General features: G+C 39.5%; 1 protein-coding gene and 2 pseudogenes across 1 annotated transcript; 2 read left to right on the top strand and 1 right to left on the bottom strand.

The window, feature by feature from the left end:
- The first annotated feature begins 4,685 nt into the window (after positions 1-4,685).
- LOC141830672 (laccase-22-like) lies at positions 4,686-7,493 on the top strand. Its single transcript, XM_074718089.1, has 7 exons — positions 4,686-4,697; positions 5,369-5,452; positions 5,543-5,694; positions 5,765-6,009; positions 6,101-6,229; positions 6,313-7,239; positions 7,363-7,493. The coding sequence occupies exons 1-7, from the start codon at positions 4,686-4,688 to the stop codon at positions 7,491-7,493; spliced, it is 1,680 nt and encodes a 559-aa protein (XP_074574190.1).
- Positions 7,494-10,588: 3,095 nt separating this feature from the next.
- LOC141831095 (protein FAR1-RELATED SEQUENCE 5-like) lies at positions 10,589-13,545 on the bottom strand (annotated as a pseudogene).
- Positions 13,546-18,289: 4,744 nt separating this feature from the next.
- Positions 18,290-21,566, top strand: LOC141831255 (putative disease resistance protein At1g61300; annotated as a pseudogene).
- The last annotated feature ends 2,308 nt before the right edge of the window (positions 21,567-23,874 follow it).

The raw sequence follows: 23,874 nt of genomic DNA, 5'->3' as shown, positions 1-23,874 counted from the left end.
GACGGGAGGAATGACCGAATCAAGCATTCAACCACTAAAATATGAAGGTGACTTCACACTTTGGAAGCGTAAAATGGAGGCATTCTTTAGAACTCACTTTGATATAATGTTATCCATCATCAAATTATTTTCAATTATGGAATTATATGAATCTAGATGTGCAGGTTTAAAAGAAACAGAGAAGATAAAATACAACCTAGCTCTAAAAGCAAAGCAAAGCGAGTCAAATTTGGAGTCTTCAATAGATGGAGATGAGCAAGCATATCTGGTAAGAAAAAGGAAGAAATTTTTTAAACTAACAAGTTTGATAAGAAACCCTCAAATTGCTAAAGAAGAAAAGAAGAAGGTAAGGTGCTTCAATTGTGATAAAGAAGATCACATCAAGGACAATTGCTCCAAGCTCAAGCAAAAGCACAAAGAAAAGGGCAAGGATAAGGCGAAGCCCAAGCATAAAAGCCTAAAGGCAACATGGAGCGACACATCTTCTTCAAAAGAATTAGAGACAGAGCATAGAACTATTGCATTCATGGCAATCCATAAAGAAGAAGAGTTCAGCTCATCCAGAGAAAGTAACAATGCAGGGGGAGTCTCAATCGATGAATCTGAAAATGATAAATAAGGTACGTAATCTACCCTTAGATCAACTTTACAATGCAATAAAAATGCTTTCTAGAATCTTATGCAAACTTAGGAACAAATATATGGACTTAAAGAAAGAAAATTTTGAATTAGAAAATACTTTAGAAAATTCCTGTCCTAAAGAAGAATTTGAGAAAATTAAAGGTGAAAATGAAAAATTAAGGGATCAGATAGAAACACAAAAATTAGCATTAGAAAATTTTTTCAAAGGTTCAAATAATTTGAATACAATGTTAAAGAATCAAGGAACAAAATTTAGCCGACAAAGATTAGGATATGGAGGACTGAATTATCATTTCAGATACCTTAGGAGCCAAATTAGAAAAGTATCAAAATCTGTTATTTTACAAACACATTTGATAAATTTAATAGGTTTAAATTTATTTTGGATTCCAAAATCTATTCTAATCACTTAGAAAAATATTTTATAATAGTCAACCATAAAGAAACATATTTGGACATATGGTTGACTGGATATACATGAAATTTTTCTCTAGATGTTCTGCTCACATTGTTATGTAAAAATTATTTTTCTTTGATATTAGAGCATGCTTTCTATCAGTAGGTAAACATTCATGATTTTTGAATGCCTTGAAAATTTTCTAAAATTATTTTTCAAAAACTAAGTATATTAAAATCTAATGAAAACTAATTTTAGATTAAAATTAATTGTTTGAGATAGGTAATATTATGTTTTACCCTTGATAAAAATTTCATATTTTTCTGTCAATTCCAATTTTCCCCCCAAATTTCCAAAGGGAATATATGGTTGAATTTCACAAATTTCTTTTTTTTTATTGTCAAAAGGGGGAGAAATTGAAATTAGGCATAAATGTAGGAGGAGTTAGGATTATTTAAATTCATATGCATTATGCTTGATGTCCATATTTTATTATTAAATAACCTAATTTAAAACTTAGTTTGGCGAATATCAAAAAATGAAAGATTGTTAGTACCCAATAGTGTTTTGATGTATTATTAAATACATTTAAAGTTAGATCCTTATGATGTTTGATGTGTGTCTAAGTGTTCAGGAACTTAGACAAATGTACCCGATGGCTAAGGAGCATCGAAGATGGCGAACCTTGACAGAAGACGCAGGCGAGTGAGGAGGATAGCATGGGAAAGGAGCCAATGGACTCAGTGCATCAGAGGTACGAAGAGTTGTAGAAGAGTATCTAGTGGAGGAAGAAGGATGCATGAGATGCATCTGATGGAAGAGAAGCTGAAAAAAAACTGCTTGAGGAGGAGAACGAAATTGAGTTGGGGTGAGCTCAATTTCGATCAACCAGACAATCACCCAAGCGACTGAAGAAGAAAATGGTCAAGTTTACATGTTGACCATTTTAGGCGCTGGACCATCAGGACGACGCCCACATCAGCAAAGTCTAGGCGCCCGTATCACTTACAGGCGCTAAAAATACAAGGAGTCATCTAAACCCATTAACGGAGTAGATTGAATTCGACAAATCCAAGCACTCGAAAAATATCACGTCAGCACAACGATCAAATCGAGGAAATATTATAAATAGACTGAAATTCGAATAAAAAAATACAACACACATTCGATTTCATTATCTTTCAGTTTCTTTTTAGTCTTATAAATTGTTATAAGCGGCTTCTCTAGCTCTAACTTGTGTTAGAAGAAGGAGATTTTTAGTCGATCTTTTCGTAGTCTTAGACTAGCAACCTCTTGATTCCAAACCAAGTAAATTTGACCTCTCTATTTTTATGAAGCACTTGAGAATAATTTAGCAAGGTCAATCAGAACACAATATACAGTCAAAATGAAAAAGAGACAATAAATGAATACTAACTCCTTGATAGTTTAGAACCCTTTCTACTCCTAAGACCTACGATTCTTTGTCAAGTCACTCGAAGCTAGCACCCACTAATATTTCTCCTTCGTAGACTTCTTCTATAGATTGAGAAATCTCTTAAAACTCTCTTTACATGATAGTTACAATTGAAATTTGAATAATAAGTAAAAAAAGTACAAAAGGTAGCTTAAGAGATCAAATAATATGCGATGAATGTTAGCCTTCAAATGCTTCCTTTAGTCCTTTTCTAAACTTCAACTATATTCTTTAGCTTTACTTTACTGTTCTATTATGTTGCGATCAATTAGTTGATTAAATCCATTATCAATTGAGGTATTTTCAATTGCAATTGCTCCAGTTTTCCAATAGTTGCTTCAGTCAACTATATTCCATCATCAATTAATTAAGTAGATTATTGTAACCCTTAGGACATTAGGTTGTTATTGCTCTGCCTTGTTCAGATCAATGACTATCTAGCATTTTTATATCATTAATCAATTAAAATTTATCATCAATTCAACTTAACTCTAAATCAATCAATTGTTAATTTAATCAACTTAGCAACAAATAAAAATATTTTAGTCACTTATCAACTTAAGTTGATCATGACTTAACTATCATCAGTCGACTAAAATACATCATTCTTCCAATGACTTCATATTAGTTGATCGTCTAGTCAACTTATCCATCAATAGAAATATTTTGTTTGCTAGCTAATCATCTTGAGTTGCCTTACTTGACTATTCGATCATTCCAATAGTTGAGTCTTTATCTTTGTTGAAGGCTACCTCTCCTATGTATAAGTTTTCAACTCTCAACTCACTAAGAGTTTTACCTTGCAACTCTTTCACCATGAGGCTATCTCCTATCAAGTTACTTCTTCCTTGAATGTGTTGAGCCCTCAACTCGTTCCTGTGTCACCCTTTATGCTTCACCTATATATAGTTCACCTCCTCTAACTTAGTTGCACTCTAATGCTCCTCATCCTATATATTGTCACTTAGATATCTCATGTTGTCTTTCTCGATCTCTTTCAAACTTCAAGTTATCATCAACCTTGGTAATGTCAAGTCATCTTCATGTGTATATCAACCATGTCTTGCATGACTTTATACACATATCAAATACATAAAGTAATTGTAACTTAAACTCTTTGTCCAACATCAAAATCCATGATTGATATCAATCACTAAGGGCAAAATTGTACTAACAATCTCTCCTTTTAAAGCATTAAATCTTTTCCCTTCTCCCCTTTGACATACACTAAATATAATCTAAACTTGTGAAATTATCATTAGCTAGTATTCTTAATCACTTATAATGAATCTCAATGGAATACAAGATACCATGATCAAGAGATGAGATAACTTAGCAAAAGTAACCATGATCGAATAATTTTGATCAGTTGGATACAAATCGAGTTAGCTTTTAATAGACCAACTTCCTTTAGGTCGGGCTTCATTTAAGTCGGGCTTCCTTTGGATTGGACTTTAGTAGATCAACTTCTTTCAGGTCGGGCTTCAGTAGACCAACTTCTTTTAGATCGACTTTCGAAACACTAAAGAACACGAAGGTCCTTCAAACAAAGATCTGAAAAGGCTCAAGAATGAGATTAGAAAGGTGGCCAAGGCTAGCCTTGACAAAGCCCCTCTATCACTCAATTCAGACCTCGAAGAAAAAGTGGAGAGAACGAATAGAGAAAAATAAAGAGAGTAGAGAGTTATGAATTGCTTGTCTTGGTGCTATAACTGATTACCTTTAAATAAAAGGCAAAAGGATGACTCTAATTCCTAAAGGGCACACCTCTTTCTTTTATTGCCGAGAGACATTTCTCTAAACCTCTTCTTCCTTATTTTAAGGCCATGTAGTCGTCCTGAGTTATCGCGTGATGAGCACGTGACCACTGAAAGACTCTATCGGATCATTAACATTGATGGACTATTAACGGATTATGAACTTGATGATAGATGGTCTTTGTAGGATGGGCTAGTATAAGAAGAAAAAGTCATAATCCATTGGGACTCTTCTATTTCCCATTAAAACTAGGACTTCGATTGTCTCCTAGATCCTGAAGAAAATCTTCCATTGCTTTTGCAGGTACATTCAGCTACAAGTAAGGAGCAATGACTCTATTTTTGGATTTAAGTCAGCTTTCGGTTTGCCATTGTTTCGATTTGCAAGTTAACCTAATTGATAGATGACACCTAGATTTTGTAGATGCATCATATGGTTTCATTTGTATCATAACTCTTTCATCACAACCATTCTTTATTCATCAAGCAGTTGTGCATTTATCAGTTAGACTGATGGATAAGTCGCAATAGATAATTTACCGCATTGTGTAGTTTCGTTTCCAAGTATGAAACTGGGTTAATCGGCCTATTTTTATCAACAGAAATAGTAGTTTCTTTTTCCAATATATATACATACAATTCTCGAGAGCCATAAAGCCAAACAAGCCAAACTGAAAACAAGATTATTTGAGTGCAAATTAAGTAAAACATAAAAACTCTAAGAGGCCATGAAATCAACCTCGAGGAATTGAATATAACTAAAAGAGTTCCATTGACAAGACAAGGAACTAGTTAGCCAGCAATGAAGCATTGAAAATTAGGCAATAATAAATACATATCAAAATATTTGATGCATACATACAACTACCCTTTATGTGGGATTCAAGTAATCTAGATGTAGCCACAGTGCCACTGCATGCCACCAAAACCTTGTTTACCAAGCCTTCTTCCACCTAAATTTAAAAACGACATGGCAGCTAGAACTCCATTGCATGCCCTTTATAAGCTTGTGGTGCCTGGTCGTCACTCCATATGCAAAAAATTTACTACAAAAATACTTTATTTCAAGTGTAGTTCCGAGAGAGAGAGAGAGAGATAAGTAGCTGAGCAATGGAGATTAGGGTTCTTGTCGTGGTGCTGTACTGTCTCCTGCTGCCTTTGGTGCCTGGTGAAGGAAGCACAAGGTTCTACAAGTTCAATGTCAGTATATGGTTAATGCTTACCAGATTTGCATGGGCAGATATTGTTTAATACATTACAGATGAAGCTTTTGGCATCGGATTTACGCAGGTGGTTGAGAAGAACTTCACTCGGCTCTGCTCCACCAAATCCATCGTCACCGTCAACGGCAAGTTCCCCGGCCCAACTCTCTACGCACGTGAAGGCGACCGGCTCGTCGTCAAGGTCGTCAACCACGTCCACCGCAACGTCACCGTCCACTGGTCACTCTCTAGCTCCTCCTTCCTTCTCTCGATCGACGGAGCGATGATGTGCATGTGCTTAATTGTGCAGGCATGGCGTCAAGCAGCTGCTCTCGGCGTGGTACGACGGCCCGGCCTACGTGACCCAGTGCCCGATCCAGCCGGGCCGCGCCTTCGTCTACAACTTCACCGTCGCCGGCCAGCGCGGCACCCTCCTATGGCACGCCCACGTCCTCTGGCTCCGCGCCACCGTCCATGGCGCCATCGTCGTCCTCCCCAAGCTCGGCGTCCCGTATCCCTTCCCGGCCGCCGACGGCGACTCCCTCCTCGTCCTGGGTAAGCTTACCGATCGTCTAGCGATTTTGTTTGGATCGAGCAAGAAAATTTGTTACGATCGTTGACGTGCAGTATGGACTCGATATGTCAGCGGAGTGGTGGAAATCGGACACTGAAGCCGTCATCGACGAAGCTCTCAAATCGGGTCTTGCTCCCAACGTCTCGGACTCGCACACCATTAATGGCCACGCCGGCCCTGTTTCCGCCTGCTCCTCCTCCGGCCAAGGTCAGTCGTCATTCTATTTGTGTTCTGATTCCCAGCTCACTTCCTTCAAATATTTATTGCCGTGTATTTAGTTGCAGATGGGTTCACGTTGGTGGTCGAGCAGGGGAAGACGTACCTGCTCCGCCTCATAAACGCTGCGCTCAACGAGGATCTCTTCTTCAAGGTCGCCGGCCACCAGCTCACCGTCGTCGAGGTCGACGCCACCTACGTCAAGCCATTCACCACCGACACTATCCTCCTCGCGCCTGGCCAGACCACCAACGTTCTCCTCTCGGCCGACCAAGGCGGCGGCCGCTACCTCGTCACCGCCTCCCCCTTCGTCGACTCGTCCCTCGTCCAAGTCGACAACAGAACCGCCATGGCTACGTTGCAGTATGCCGACGCGCGGGCCTCCGCCGCCGCTCTCACAACCGCCGCGCTTCCCCCGCAGAACTCCACCACCACTGCGTCCGGCTTCCTTGACGCCCTGCGCAGCCTGAACTCGAGGGAGTACCCGGCGGTAGTGCCGGCGGCGGTGGACACGTCGCTGCTGTTCACAGTGGGGTTGGGCTTGAACCCGTGCCCGAGCTGCGTCAACGGGAGCAGAATAGTGGCGGCCATGAACAACGTGACGTTCACCATGCCGACCACGGCGCTGCTCCACGCGCACTACTTCAACGTGAGCGGGGTCTTCACAGACGACTTCCCTGGCCTTCCGCCGGTGGCGTTCAACTACACCGGCAGCGGGCCAAACAACACGCGCACCATGAACGGGACGAGGCTATACCGACTGCCCTACAACACCTCGGTGCAGCTCGTGATGCAGGACACGGGGATCATCGGAACGGAGAGCCACCCCGTCCACCTCCACGGAAACAACTTCTTCGTCGTCGGGAGGGACACGGGCAACTACGACCCCACCTCGTCGCCGGCCAAGTTTAACCTGATAGACCCGGTGGAGAGGAACACCATAGTCGTCCCGGCCGGCGGCTGGCTCGCCATCAGATTCATAGCGAACAACCCAGGTATAAATTTCGGTAGCTCGATCCATCACCATCATATCCCTTGGATGAGATCATCAGTCGATTCCATGGAAGTCCAATTGATCCGGGAAAATGCAAATTGAATTGAACTGAACTGAACTGCAGGCGTTTGGTTCTTGCACTGCCATTTCGAGGTGCACACAACATGGGGGCTGAAGATGGCGTTCATCGTGGACGACGGCGACGGCCCCAACGAATCGCTTCCGCCGCCGCCGGAGGATCTTCCTGTTTGTTAGTGAAGCAGATACGTAGAAGCCTATCGACCGAAAGAGATCTAGGGATGGATCGACCAAGAGAGGTGATATGCATGCATGTGATTTCATTCTCAGTTTTCTTGCTTCTCTTGGGCACTGTGTGTGTAATATTTTGGCTCTATGTGCATGCTAATTTGTTAAGTCACGTGATGTATTTATGTTTACTTTCAAATTGTTTTTTTTAATCTTTCAAGGGGTTTTAATGTGCTCATGTAACTTTTGTGGATTGGTTGATAATCCCTCTCTTTATTTTTAGGAATAATAAGAATTGAATCTCATTTGAGATGGAATATATTTTAAGATTTGAATCTCATTTGAGATGAATATTTCAGAAGTTAATTTTTAAATGTACTTAAGTTATGCTTTAGATTCCTTCATGTCAAACGAATTAAGACTCTCCAAGATTAATTAGATAAAATTTGAGAATCTAAATTATTAAAAAAATTAATTAAAATCTTTATGAGATAAATTTGAAGGTTAATTTATCTAGTAAATATATATGTTTTAGATTGAATCATGTTATCAATTTATAAAAAGAGGTAATTGATGCTTTCCGTATGCTAAAGTACAACTTGAGAATGAGACATGATCAATTTCTTCAGTAAAAGGTGGAATTTGTCACTCTAGTTGTCTCACACAATCGCCTTCATGATCATCTATGAGGAGACAAATCAAGAAGCTATAGTTGGCCAACTCTACTCCATCGTAACTAACTCAACTATGTCTCGGGGGTGACATATCAATCTCTTTTGCAAAAAGGTGAATCCGCCACCTTAGCGGCCTCACACGGTCGGCCCCACGACCATCTATGAGGAGGTAAATCGAGAAAGTGCAGTTGGTTACGACGCAGGAGGGTATTGCCTGACTTCGCCAGGATTCGAACCAACATGATCAATCTCGCACCATAACATGATGGTGAATAAATGCTTGGTAGGATTGATGTGTACAAATAGGGGTGAATAGACCGTTTCGAGTTTTTTTTTTCTTGTCTATAAATGCAAGTTACGCGATAGAAATATAAACAAATATAAAGACAAGAACAACCACAAGATGCAAACCTTTTATGTGGTTTGAAACTATCGATTCATGTTCAATGGCCTATGATTCATAAGGTGATCACTCCTTACAATATTACTATCTTTCTTCTTCTCAGATATCTTTGGAGATAAAAAACCACTTATAAAACTATTCAACTACCAACAATAAGAAAATCTAAATATAATAAAAATACAATAAAAAGATTACAATACTTGAGCTTTTCTTTCTTGCATGCTTATTTTTGGCTTTTTTAATCAATTGGTGAAACACCTCCAGTCAAATCCTCCACTTGCCACATTACAAGTCTACTATTTTACTTATAGCTTGTCTCTAACAACATTCCAACTAGCCATTGAGAATTAAATAGAAGATTTTATTCGTTTTAATTCCATCCTAAGTTGAATGCATAGTTAATTGCTCCATGAATAAGCTATTAGGCTATCATTAGTTGACTGATCGCACTCTAAATTCACTCAAATTAAATCACAACTTTATAGTTTCAAATTCATTAGGAATTGTTACTCCCTTATCAATCGACTGATACTCTCAATTGGGCCAGATCAAGTGGGTTGAAGTCTAAATTAGAAAAGCCTATTTAGGTTAATGAGTCGAATCTAGAATTAGGTTAAACATGTAAATCATTAAAGCTGAAACCCATTAGGTTATTGAATGTTAGAAATGAGAAATTATTCTAGTAAGGGAGAATGAGACTCATCTTGTAGAGACGAAATCAACGAAATCGATTTGGATTCAAATTGGTTTGAATCCAATTTGAATCAACTTGGTTTGGTTCATAATGGAAGAGGTGTTGACAAAATAAAAAGGGGCAAGAAGATTCGTCTTGCAAAGACGAATCAAATAAAACTGGTTTGGGACAAATCGAAGTTTGTTTGGTTAGTAAACCAAGCAAACCAAGATTAAATCTGATTTGCTATAGTAAACCCTAGGTTACAAGCCGGTTCAGCCCAATTTAATTGTGCCGATTAGCCTAAACCCTAATATTATTATGATTCCTCTTTAAAATGCAGTTCGGATCCTCTGCGCCAAAAATCCTCTGTGCCCCTGTACTACTCAGTAAATGACAAAAAAAAATCTCACGCGGATCGCACGTGAGTCTTCGCCAAAAACCTTCAGCGCCAAAAACCCCGCTCGGCCGCTCCTCTTCGCCGCTCGATTCCGCCCTCGCTCTCGCCCGCGCTGCCGACGCCACATTCGCCCTTCTTCTTCCTTTATATCTTCCCCTTTCTCCTTCACCTCTCCTAAGAAATTCGCCCTTTCTGCGCTAGTCGCCTCTTGATCCTCGTTAGGTTTGATTCTTGGAGATGAAATTTGGGAAGAACCCCAGCAACCAGATCGAGGAGATGCTGCCGGAGTGGAGGGAGAAAAACCCACAGCAACGATATTAATGCTTGTTTATATATTAAAAAGCTTATCAAACCCCAGCAACCAGATGGGGAAGAACCCCATCTGGGGATCACAGGGAGATAAACTGATTTTATGTTCCAAACCTTTGTTTTTGTTTTTTGAACTTGTATTTGTCATTGCAGACAATCCATATTTCAGTCCAGCATAAATTAGCACTTTTCACTTCAGAGGCAATTTATTGGTTTTATTCTACGTTTATGTTTTCTAATTGATCAGATTGATTAGAAAGGGTGTTGGAGTAGCTTGGGAAATTTGTTTTGCTAGGTTGTGATAAATTAGCATTCAGCAGAATAGATGTTTGGTTTTCTTATTGTGTCAACTAGGACATCTCCATAAGATGAATCATGGATTATCCAAGACAACATCTCCCCTCATCATCTATGTATAGTCATCACTTGGTTCTTTGCTTGCGATTATGTCAAAACTGGATCACATATAAGTTTACAATTATCTGCAGTGTTGTTGATCAACTGTTCTGTCCCTTCTTTTGGTCCATTTTTTTGTGCCCACTCATTTAGATCGTTTATTAATGCTTGTTTGTGAAGATTTCAGGTCTAGTGAAGATACTGAAGAAGTATGACAGCAGAAGTTCAACAATCAGTTTCTTTTCACAGCTAAGGAGCTTCTACATGAATAATGATATCTATTTGGTTGTCTACAGGGCGTGCTCTGGTTTTGTGGATGCTCTTTGCTTGTTCTTTGCTTAATATGTTATCCGAAGATGAGATAGTTGCCTGAAATTCTGTCGCTGAGGAAGTTGCCTAACAATAATCAATATCAAAATTAGTTTGCGATAGTTACTTGAATTTATTATTAAATATATAATTTTAAAATGTGAAAACATGAGTGAATGTTATAACATTAGTGAACCTGAGATAATTGAGTTTCGACCATTCTCAAATCTTCAACAAAGCTACCAAGTGTTTGCATATGATTTGTAGGCTAAAACAATAAAATATAATCTTAGATAGTGTAACATAATTAATTTAGTTTAACATACAAAAAATAATCCTTAACTTTATTGATCATCCGTTGACCTTCTTCATTGGGCATGGTAGATAAACTTTCATAATGCTCTTCTATACCCTATTAAAAAAAATCTGAACTGATTAAAGTCTGTATGATTATTAGATGCTATACCAAATAAAAAATTTAAGTATTAGTAAAGATGATACCTGAACCGCTGGAGTTTGCTTTGTTTTACTTGTCACTTTCTTTTTCTTAGAAATATGTTCTAGGCCCCGTTTCAATCTCTTTCCTGAAACTGTTTTCTTCTTGGGTTTAATTCCTTTGATTGCAGGATTGTTTCGGGCGCCAATTGGATACTCTGTTTCATTCAATTGCCTTGAGTCATCTAGAGATTGAACCAATTGATCAACTTCTTGGCTCACTTTTGATTTTTGGACATTTGATTCATTAACTAGTAGCTTATTATCCACCATTTTACATAAGCTCAACATAGCATCTTTGACAAACAAATGAGTGTCATCCCTTTCTGCAGCCTTGGTAACCAACTGAATAGATAACCCACACAAATCTCTATATCGCATATTGTGAAGGAGTTTTGGATCCAAACTATCTTTGTTCACCATTGTATCATTAACTCCAAAGTATCCACCTTTTGCTTTTCGTGTCCACCTTTTCAAAATATACTCACTTGGGATATTCATGATATTGTTAAGTGTGAATATTTTCAAAATATGAGCACACAAAATTCCAGCAAATTCATATTTTCTACAGCTACAATGACACTGAATTTTTTTATTTGATGAATCAAGTGTAACTATATGATGGTACTTTTTTTTGTGTGAAGTAACTCTATATGTTGCATGTGATCCAACATTCTCATACATTTCTGCAATAGAATCATGAGATTTGCACCACTCTTGTTCAAAACACTTGTATGCCTCAGGAGTATAAGTACAACTCGCATGCTTTAATATTTCAACTGGAAACATTAAGCATGGAACACTTGAATTTGATTTAAAATCGGCCTTTAACTCATCATATCGGCGATCATCAAGTAATCTTTGGAAGTGCTTGAAAAAGTCCAAAAACTTATGCTGATAAGTGACATACCTTTTCACCATACTATTCATGCTCTCACTTCTTTGGGTTGTAGTCATATCAGCACAAAACATTTGTCGTCCATAAACTAAAGCCCATTTTTCCTTTATGTGAAACAAACGTCTCAACCAATCATTATCTTCAAGTGTATACTTAGTTAACATCATGTTCCAAGCTGAAATAAATTCTTCCTCTTCATCAAAATCATATATACACGAGGCAAAATCTTTAGCAAACTCTTTGAACTCAGAAAAAACACCACTCAAATGTATTGCAGCATTTTGATAAATGTGCCAAATACACAAACGGTGATGTGTTTCAGGCCATCTGGAAGCTAAAGCTCTTGCCATTGCTGCATCTTGATCTGTAAGAATGGTTGTTGGTTTTTTTCCAGACATAGCTCTAACAAATGTATCAAACAACCACTCAAATGTTAAAGCAGTTTCATCATATAATAATGCTGCACCAAAAATTATGGATTGCTTATGATGATTAACACCTACAAATAATGCAATCGGACGACCTTCATTGTTCTTTCTGTAGGTGGTGTCAAAGCAAACAACATCTCCAAAATTGTCATAATCTGCTCTCATCTTAGCATCAGACCAAAATATATTAGTAATCAAATCATCTTCATCCACTTGAATAGCATTAAAAAAATTAGGATCATCGAGCTGCATTTTCTGTAAATATTCAAGTACACCTCCTGTATCCCCTACCCTCATATTTCTTGTTCTTTTGGATCGCAAGTAGTTTTTATAATCATTAGGAATAAAACCTAAATACTCCCTCCCACCTACTTGTCTAGCCATAAGATCATGAGATGCTTTTGGGGGGATTCCCACATCACTAGCCATCTCAATTTGTATTGCAGCAGAAGAAGATATATTCCTATGACATCTGTAGAGATGTGTTTTGTTTGGACTTGAAAGATAATGATTATGCTCTTTAACAAATTGAACCACAGAAAACTTGGTAGTATTCCGACAACTAATCTTCATTTTAGCATTACAACCAAACCTTGTTTCAGGACGACTTTGTTTCACATAAATATCTCGTTTGTCCTTTCCCCTTTTACCTTGTGCACTACAACAAAACACTCTATCAAGTAATTTCCCGGATTGATCAGTATGTGTTCTACACCTTCTTATGCCAAATCCAACTTGTTTAGAATATTTCAAGTAAAATCCATACGCTTCCTCTTCTGTTAGGAATTCTATACCCAATTTGGCATTGATTCTTCTGGAATAACTGAGTGAGAAATCACTGTATTATCTCCAATGTTCGATCCTTTAGATTCAATCAAATAATAGAAACACATTAATCACCAATGCATGTATTCAATCAAACTATTCAATATAATTCCAATAAAATTATTAATACCTTGAACATGAATAGGACGTTCTTCATCTGCTTCAAAAATCAAATTGCCTTCATTTTCTTCAGAATCATCTTCACTTAACTCAAAATTCAATCGACGACAACTAGTAGAGTCACCTTCCATGATAATTCTTTAATCCTGAAAAAAAAAGAACCATACAGTAACTATAAGCGAAAATTGTAACTATAAATAAACCAAAAAAAAAGAAAGATTTGCCATTCAGTAAATTTAAAATTTTCAACTTGCAAGCATCCGACTTCGCTGCTTAATTTATTTACATTGAAAAAAAGGAAGAGAACATAAATAATGTGAAAAAACTTTATCAAATACTGGAATATTGCCAAACGCCCATACTTTTCGGGACCTCGATAAGTAACAACCAACTATAGCATTCTATAGGAATTAGTATCTACTGAACTGAACTGAAATGCAGGAGTGCTTTTAGCAGTGGTATGGCTGAGGTTGTGTGTATAATCCCCTGCAAAAGACTACCTAAGCATTTCTATAAGAGAAAAGGGCTCTACTTATATAATATATGTAGAGGGAGAGAAAGGCTTTAGGGAAAAAGGTGTTCAGCTTTAGTTTTTGAAATTGCTTTTTTCCCTAAAGGTGGAACAAACTTGTTAGTGTATTTTTAAACAACCGTTCCAGCACCAAATCTGCGTTGCTTTGAGATCAAGTGCCAAAGTGTTAAGCATAAAGGGAATCTCTATTCGACCGGATGTAGGGTATGAATAGGCTTTAAGGATATATTCTATCAGTGTGCTAAATCAGGAACTCCGTGTGTTTTCTTTGGGACACTAACCTGAGAGCGCGGCGGCGAGCAAAGGGAGAGCGCGGAGCGTGGCGAGCAGAGGGCAGAGGGAGAGGAGTGCAGAAGGAGAAGAGAGGCGCTGAGGAAGAAGAGTGAAGAGGGGGAAGCAGGGGAGGTGGCGAGGGGAGAAGAGAGCAGAGGCGGTGGCGAGGGGAGAAAGAGCAGAGGGAGAAGAGAAGCGGCGGGCTCAAAATAAGAGAGGAAGCGGCGAGTAGGGAGAGGCTCGGTTAGGGTTTGGAATCGAAGAGAGGAAGCGGGGCGAGCAGCGGAATCGGGAGAAGCAGTTCGGATCGGAGAGAGGCGGAGGAGGCTCGGTTTTTTTTTGGCGCCGAAGGTTTTTGGCGAAGAATCACGTGCGATCTGCGTGAGATTTTTTGTCGTTTATTGAGTGGTACAGGGGCGCAGAGGATTTTTGGGAATCGCGATTGCTGGGCACCGTTGCCTTCCCCTCTCCCTCCTCGTGTGCCCCCACGATCCCCCATCACTCTGCTGCCGCACCTCACCTATGACCGCCCTGAACCAACGCCGCCGCCTTCCTCGTCCACCCGACGCCCGACGTTGACGCCCGATGCGGCCTCGAACCAGCGCCGCCGCCTGCCGCAATCCGACGTCGCCACCTGTCGATTCCACCGAATTAAAGGAGAAGGAAGGGAGACGTTTCTCTCCTCCCACATCCTCTTCGCCGTCGCGCTTGCCCCGCCGCCTTCCTTCGCCGAAGAGGAAGGAATCGACGCCGCCGCCTGCCGCGTGGAGAAGACGCCGCCGCTTGCCCTGCTGCCGCCGTCCGCCACTCTTCTTCTTCGTCTCCCACACCGACTTTCTCCCTCGAGATCATCCCACTGCTTCGCTCCACGACCTTCCATCCCTTGCTCCGGAAGTCAAGAGCTCGCCCTCGTGCTGCTACTATCAGCATTCAGGCCTCGGAGAGATCACCCAGCCTCGCGTTCCTGGATAGGAAGGAATCTGATTTCCTGTAATTTGTCAAGGTATCTTCTCAGTTTATGTTCCTTCCCTCTGATCCTTTCATCTTTGATTTTGATTTGAGGGATTTCAGGTTTTTTGATGAATTAATCAGAGTGTTAGAACTTTGTTTGGATTTAGGGTTTTCGGTTGGGATGTTGTATGATTTTGGTCCTGTTTTGTTCACGGTTGGTCTTGTTCGGTTTGATTTTGATGGGAGTGAAGGCTAGTTCTGATCGTGAGCTTGGAACCAGATCTTGATCAGGGCTGAGCAAGGTTTCTAGGGCACGATCGAATCAATAGCTCGAAGGTAAACTTTTGAATTCAGTTGAGATGTGAGGTTCTGGTGTGTTGAAGTATGAATTTCAATTGGATTAGCTTGCTCTTGGTTTTGACATTTAATTGGCATGATTTAGGTTAGGTTTGGTTGTGCTGTTGGATTTTAGGGTTCCTGTTTGATTGGTACTGTTGGATCCGATTGATTAAGGGAGGATTAGGTTAATTTGGAATGGGGTTAGCTTAAATTAAATTAACCGAGTCATATTAATTTGAATTAATTGGGTAAGTTAGTGCTAAACCTTTGGGTATGTTAGATTGGCTTGTGTTGATCCTAGTTGATCCGGTTTAGGCTAACTTGAGTTAATTAGAGTTTAATTGAGTTAGATTAACCTTACAATCGGTTGAGATTATTGACTGATGCGGTGGACGGTCAAGCCATTAGTCAATAATCTACCACCTCACGCAATCTTGCAGATGAAGGGACCTGAAGAAAAGCTGAGCGAATGGATTAGCAAGGTGTCGGGGATTCTCGACAGGTCACTCCGACGCTTAAGCCAATATCAGAAAAAAGAAGGAAAAGTGTATGAAGCAGTTGGAAATCGAGAGAGAGAATCTTCTTATCTGCAGGATGGATTATATACTCACCAGAAGGAATCTCCATGTTGGCATGGGGGCAGCCCCTTGTCTTGATTGAGGGGGCAAGTTCTGGCAATCACTGTCAAGTGACTCTGACATGTGGCATTTAGGAGACCAAATCTAGTAACCTCGTAACTGCTCTATGGCTCGGCGAAACTGGTTATTCTTACCTTTCAGTCGCAGGCGCAAACATAAGGGGATCCAGCAGACCAGGTATTGACTGATGCTGTGGACGGTCAAGCCATTAGTCAATAATCTACCACCTCACGCGCCGTCCATCTTGCAGATGAAGGGACCTGAAGAAAAGCTGAGCGAATGGATTAGCAAGGTGCCGGGGATTCTCGACAGGTCACTCCGACGCTTAAGCCAATATCAGAAGGAAGAAGGAAAAGTGTATGAAGCAGTTGGAAATCGAGAGAGAGAATCTTCATATCTGCGGGATGGATTATATACTCACCAGAAGGAATCTCCATGTTGGCATGGGGCAGCCCCCTGTCTTGATTGAGGGGGCAAGTTCTGGCAATCACTGTCAAGTGACCTTGACATGTGGCATTTAGGGCACCAAATCTAGTAACCTCGTAACTGCTCTATGGCTCGGCGAAACTGGTTATTCTTACCTTTCAGTCGTAGGCGCAAACATAAGGGGATCCAGCGGACCAGGTCTGACAACCTCGTAGCCGCACTGATACTCTGGCAGAGCTCGCACGCTTGAGAACTTCTGCCATCTTCTGGGATAGGAATGGTCGAGAGGGAGAGAGACCGAGTGACTAAAATGGTCGAGGTCGGACGAGCCGAGACCAAGTGACCGAGATGGTTGAGATCGAAATGGCTGAGATGAGGACCGAGTGACCGAGATGGTTGAGGTCGGAATGGCCGAGACGAGAACCGAGTAATCGAGATGGTCAAGGTTGGAATGGTCGAGACGAGGACCAAGTGACCAAAATGGTCGAGGTTGGAATGACCGAGATGAGGACCGAGTGACCGAAATGGTCGAGGTCGGAATGTCCGAGTCAATCCACCTAAAGTTAACTATTGACTCACCACATCAGCCGGCTTCTTGATATTTATTGCCACATAAGACTATTCAAAATCCATCACATCACAATCACAAGCCTCCCCTCCAAATTAACCATCACATATACATATTCACCACGCTCTCTATTATGGTAGGAGTATGTAAGTTGGTCAGCTTGGAAGCCAACTATCACAGATACATATTCAGCACCTCTCTAGTATGACGGTCACCCTAGATACTTTTTGACGCTAAGTGTTTCTTTTTTTTTAAAAAATTTATAATTAATTTATCAAAACTTAAAGCATTCAAAACTCCTAAACAACCATAAAAATTCAAAACCTAATCAATCAAACTCAAACAATTTTTAATAAAATTGCTTGAATTTTATTTTGTTTACCTACCGTAATGAAATTGAGTTAGATAAATTTTAATATAAATCCGACTAGACTCATGCCCACCCTTTCTATGAAATATAATGAACATCATTTTAATATTTTAGGAGACATCAAGAATCCTTAGCCTCCAGTTAGTGGAGGAATGGGATATAACTTTTTTAATGGTGCTTTTGATGATGTGAGTTCATCAAATGCATGCTTGTCCACTCTTACAGCTTTTATGTTTTTAATATAGCTCACATAATGGAAGTACTGGTTGCCATATAGAAAGCAAAGGCAATTGATGTTAGCAAAGAGTAATTAATTAAACAAGAGTTGAATCATTAAGCACTCGAGACTTCATTTGACCAAGAATATCTTTTGAGTCAATTAATTAAATAACATTTAAATTTATATAAAAATAATATTTGTATTTGTATTTGTATTTAGCATTAATGCTTATGATTTAGACAAGTTTAATTATATATTCTTTTGTTAACCTATATCTATGCATGCTTGTCCACTCTCATATATATAGCTTTTTATAAGGTCATAAAATGGAAGTGATTGTCATATATAAAGCGATAAGATAAAGCAATAATTCAAATCAAAGACAATTGCTTTTTTACTTTTTCTAGCTGTTAAAGTGGTGCATTCACATCATTGAAGAAAGGCATCCTGATCCACTAGCAATTCATAATTGCTAGATTCTAGAAACGAGCCAATCTTTTGAAAAACATTTTCTTTATCTTTGTTTTGCTTCCCTTCCCTTACTTGATCGGCAAAAGAAACAAATCTCTTGTGGCTTGCTATTGTTAGCTAGCTTCTCCTCGTCCATGGCGTTTGCCACAATAAATCTCAACGTAGACGTCAACAGTTGCCTGAGTGGGTTGTGGGCATCGCTGCGACTGGGCAGGCCAAAATCTGGCATGAAGAAATTGGAAAAGGAAATGAGAAGATTGAGAAGCAAAAGGGACGACATCAAGAAGCAGATCGGCGAGGCAGAGCGTGAGGGGAAGATTCCGACCGACGAAGTGAACCAGTGGCTACGGGAGGTGGAGGAATTGGAAGGCCAAGTGGCTGATATCAACCAGGATTTCCAAAGCATGAGTGAGTATTCTCAACTACGTACCTTTTTGCCTTTTCACGCTAATTAATTCAACTGCAACTCTCTGTGTTTTTGTTTTGATCCATATATACAAGCTACTACTGCTTTTTTACCTAGCTATGAGAGAAAGAAAAAAAGTTGTTGTTTTTGTTTACTGCTTTGTTTCATTAGGTTGCTTAAGTTGCAATTGCTTCAATCAAACTGGCGGCATGTCGAGTCAAACACATCAAGCAAGAGATCAGGTCCCTTTCAGAGAGTCATCAAACTGCTGCTCCATCATCCAAAGAGTGGTGAAGAAGCTCGGCGAAGCTAATGAATTGATGAGCCGAGCTGGTGCACTGGATCCGATTGCCACAGTTGGGCCTCCAGAACCCACCGTGATGCTTCCCATCTCACACCGACCACCTATTGGGATCGAGTCATATGTGGAGGACATTGTGGGCTACATCGATGGTGGAGAAGGCAACATCATAGGCATCTACGGAATGGGTGGTGTCGGTAAGACCACCATGTTGAAGAGAATCCAACAACACTATTATAATCATAGAAAATTTGATCATGTCATTTGGGTTGTGGCCTCCAAAGACTGTCAATTGAAAAAGCTCCAGATGGATATTGCTAATAGTCTAAGATTGAAAACACTACAGGAGAGTGACAATGAACCAACTTGTGGTGAAAAGTTGTTTAAATACTTGAAGAATAGTAAGTGCTTGCTACTTCTCGATGACATTTGGGAACATCTGGATCTTCAACTGTTGGGGATGGCACACTCGGCTACTGAGCGAAGCCAACAGCAACAGCAGCCGCGTAAAGCCGTGGTGTTCACAACCCGCAACGAGACAGTGTGTGCACGAATGAAAGCAGAAAAGAAGATCAAAGTCAACTGCCTGGATCCAGAAAAAGCATGGCAACTCTTTAAGGAGAATAGCGATGGGGATGTTCTCAACTCAAATAGAGGAATCAACTCTTGTGCTCAAGAACTTGCTAAAGAATGTGCAGGTCTTCCACTCGCTCTTATCACCGTTGCCCGGGCCATGTTAGGGAAAAAGTCTTTGGAAGTTTGGAACAACGTTCTCCGTCAAATAAGGGATGAACATGAGTGGACAACCATTGATCTTTCAGAAGAAGATTCACTTGTAATGTATAAAGCCTTCAAGCTAAGCTACGACAGTTTAAAAAATGACTCAATAAGAGAATGCCTTTTGTGTTGTGCTTTGTGGCCTGAAGATTATGAGATCCACAAATTTGAACAGTTGATACCTTATTGGATAGGTTGTGGCATAATCCGTGAATTTAATGTGATCAATGAAGCTTTTGCCAAAGGATGCTACTATTTGGAAGTTCTCATGGCTGCATCCTTGCTAGAGCACTCCTCTAGAGGTGCGTATTATTATGAGGCTAAACATGTGAAGATGCATGATGTCATCCGAGACATGGCATTATTGATGATCTCTAAGTTAAAGGGGAATGGAAAATGGATTGTAAAAGCTGAAATTGGTTTGCATAATTTTCCTACACAAGAGGAATGGCAGGAGGTAGAGCGAGCATTAATCGTGTGGAACCACAGTTTTTTACCAGAGTATGGAATTTCTACTTTTCCTAAACTTTCTATGTTGATTCTCCAATGCACTAATCTTTATCATGAGCTGGGTATGCCTCTGAGTTTGTTAGCAAGAATGCCTCATTTAACATACTTGGATCTCTCTAGTTGTCAAATAACTGAGCTTCCAATGGAGATTTGTAGATTAACTGAGCTTCAATATTTAAACTTGTCCGAGACTGGTATTAGAAGTCTGCCGCTCGAGTTTGGATGCCTTTGTAAATTAGAGTACTTGCTTCTAAGGAGTGATTTTATTACAACTGTACCCAACGGAGCAATATCTAATTTATAATGCTCAAGTGGCTGGATATAGGAGGAACTGCTTCCTGCAGATGATTTGTGGCTGAATGAGCTGAAATGTTTCAAAGGACGCCACCAATTAAGTCTGAGAATTGTCATTGATCCAGCTAATCTCGACAGACTGGGCATGTTACCAAATATCTCTGTATGGAACCTCACTTTGTTCAGATCAAGTGGTGAGGATGATCTGGCACTTTACAATGGAGCACGCAGAGTATGTGACAACCTCGAGAATCTAGAAATTTCACATGTCCAGGGAGACAAATTAACGATGAATGCAAGCGTGGGCTGCGAATCAAGTTTCAGATGTTTGAAGACTCTCAAATTTGAAAGAATAGAACAAGTGGAAAAAATTAGGTTGAATGGAGCTGGGTTCAACAACCTTCGCGACCTATTTATTACTGTATGCTACAAGTCGAAGGATGTTTCTTGGGTTCTGGAACTGCCATGTCTTAATCTTCTACACATAGCAAGTTGTTCAGGAAATGGAGGAACTAATAAGTAATGTTGGGAACTCCTCATTCTAGCTTTGGCATCAAGATGTTGATTTTGGAAGGCATGAATAAACTGCATCGCATTGCAGACCAACCACTCCATTTTCCCTCCTTGGAATATATAATTGTGATCAATTGCTCAAGGCTCAAAAAATTACCATTTGGGGCTGAAATATTGAAGAGCAGAATATTAAAAGAGATTAAAGGTGAGCAAACTTGGTGGAACAACTTGGATTGGGATGACGAGAGCAATAAGGATTCCCTCACCCCTTATTTTAGGTAATATTCATTTTTTATATATATATTTTTCATATCAAATTATTTATTATCACTTTTTTAAATGAACATTTGAAAATGATTTAGTATTTTATAATCTTGTCGTTTGTATCTATCTCCACAGGAAGTCGGGTACCGGTTACTACGATGATCGTATCTTGCCTTTAAAGACAAAACTTGGATCTCTCAGTTTGGATTGATGAACAATGTTAGAAAAAGGCTTGGGCCTTTGGAGCTTGGAGATGTTCGCTATTCTGTCTTCTTTAATTTAATTAGCTTGTGTGAGATTGTTGATTATTTAGTTTTCAATAACAATCATGTTAATTTGGCTTTCATAATATTTTTGTGTTATTATTCTTAATTACTGTTGTATGAACAAACTTATTTTCTTAGGTTGATTTTAACTCTACGATAAACATATATATGAAGTCTGCTTCATCAAAGATGACACATATAACTGATTTTAAAACAGTTTTATTTCGTATAATATACAGAGTTTATAAATATTATAATTTAACTATCATTAAGTGATACAGTTTAAATAAGATACTCTAATTTATTTTCATCACGGAAAAAATCCCTAATTATCTTTTACACCATATTAACATTTCAATACAGAAACAAATATAATATATATTAGTATTTAACATTAATCAATGTATAATAAAAAATATGTTTTAAAACGTTTAATCTATGCCAATTATTCCACTAACTCACTGAAATTCTATACGATTCAATAAATGTTTTATAAATTCAAAATTGGAATTAAGTGCATCAAATTGATATAAAAAAAATTTATAGATGATTACCCAAAAAGATATTTTCTATTAAGTGCATCAAATTTATATAGAAAAATTTGTAGATAATTACCGTTTTTTTTTTTCTATTCTCAATCTTGTAACAACGAGATGCTGAAAATCTGCTGTAAATAAACCATACCTGAATTCAGAAATATCGTCTTTGCGCTATTTTCAAATTTTGAAGTCAGAAATCGAAGCGTGATCTTCCAAGGGGTCAGGACTTTAGCGTCATATATCTTGACTGAATAGGAAAATAATGAATAATGAATCGATACCTAATCCTACGGGGATCACACTCTATATATAGTCTAATATCCGCTATCGGTTATCAACCCATTAACGATAATAAATGACGGCCTTAAGGTAAATGAGTTTACACATATAATATCTACATTAAAAAACAAATCTAATAATAAATCAATTAGATCATTTTTCACCCGATCAAGACAAGATAATCAAGGGAGAAATTGACAAGCTGTTAAAGGTCGGACAAATAAGAGAAGTGCAATTTTCAACCTGGTTGGCCAATGTGGTCCTAGTGCCCAAACCTGGGGGTAAGTGGCGAGTCTGCTTTGATTTCCGGGATCTTAATGAAGTATGCCCGAAAGATTGTTATCTTCTCCCTCGGATAGATCAACTTGTTGACTTCACTTCTAGTTACAAGCTCATTTGCATGATGGATGCATATCAAGGCTACCATCAGATCTCGTTAGCTCGAGAAGACTAAGATAATTAAGGTCAGTTTCATCACTCCTGATGGGACTTTCTGCTACACAGTCATGCCCTTTGGATGCATGGTCAACGGTCCGAGTTGGCATCTGACATGTCGAATCTATGGTCAACGGTCAAATCATATTGAGACTGACCCAGTAACGCCTTGGCTATCCCAATAACATTCAACTCGGACTCATTGGGTTTGGCCCATCAGTCAGCTCGACCACATGTTTGGTCTGCTCAGTCACCCAGTTAAGACACCTGCTCAGTTCTCCTGATCAGCTCGGCCACCTATTCAGTCAGCTCAGACTCAGTCATCTGACCACATACCCTCACAGCTCGATCGCTTAATTATGCTTTTCGGCCACACACTTCCACAGCTTAGCCGCTCAAATAGCTCGGCCACATGCTCTCACCGCTTGGCCGCTCAATCGTGTATCTCGACCACGTACTTCTATAGTTTAGTCAGCTTAGTTAGATAACTCGACCTCATGCCAACGTTGCTTCGACTCAGCTCTCCGATTATATGCTCATATCGTCTCTATCGCAGCTCGATTATTAGCTCCCAAACGGTCCGACTTCTCTCCTCGTCTCAAGATCAGTTTCCCTTTTAGCCACCTTTCGTGTTAAAAGATAACCAAGCTTATAAGCTCTGCCAAAAGGATAAGGACAGTTACTAAGTTTCTAAACTTGATCGCCTAAATTCTCGCGTACTTGTGTTTATCACCGCTGGATGAAGATAGCAGCTCATCCCAAACGTTTCTTCCCACAGATCGCGCTCAGCCTGCTGCTATATAAACCCCTGCAGGTATGAAGAAACTCTCTCTCTCTGGATTTCTTTACACACACATAATATTTCTTCATCTTCCATCTTACTCTCTCTGCTGACTTGAGCGTCGGAGTGGCTTGCCGGGAATCCCGGTGCCTCGCTGACTGACCCCTTTCTGTAGCATATGTTTCAATAATATGACCATTTTGATACACACAAATGAAATACTTAATTAATCCGCCATTAAATTAATTCTAATTTAATTTTATCCTATTACACCCCTTTTTTCTTTATGAATCATACAAAGAAGCTA

This window comes from Curcuma longa, chromosome 6, assembly GCF_044706935.1.
Source record: "Curcuma longa cultivar G26 ecotype Majalengka, Jawa Barat chromosome 6, ITB_CL_G26_1.1, whole genome shotgun sequence".
Taxonomy (NCBI): domain Eukaryota; kingdom Viridiplantae; phylum Streptophyta; class Magnoliopsida; order Zingiberales; family Zingiberaceae; genus Curcuma; species Curcuma longa.
The sequence above is the reverse complement of the archived record's forward strand: the minus strand, read 5'-3'. Positions and strand labels throughout refer to the sequence as shown.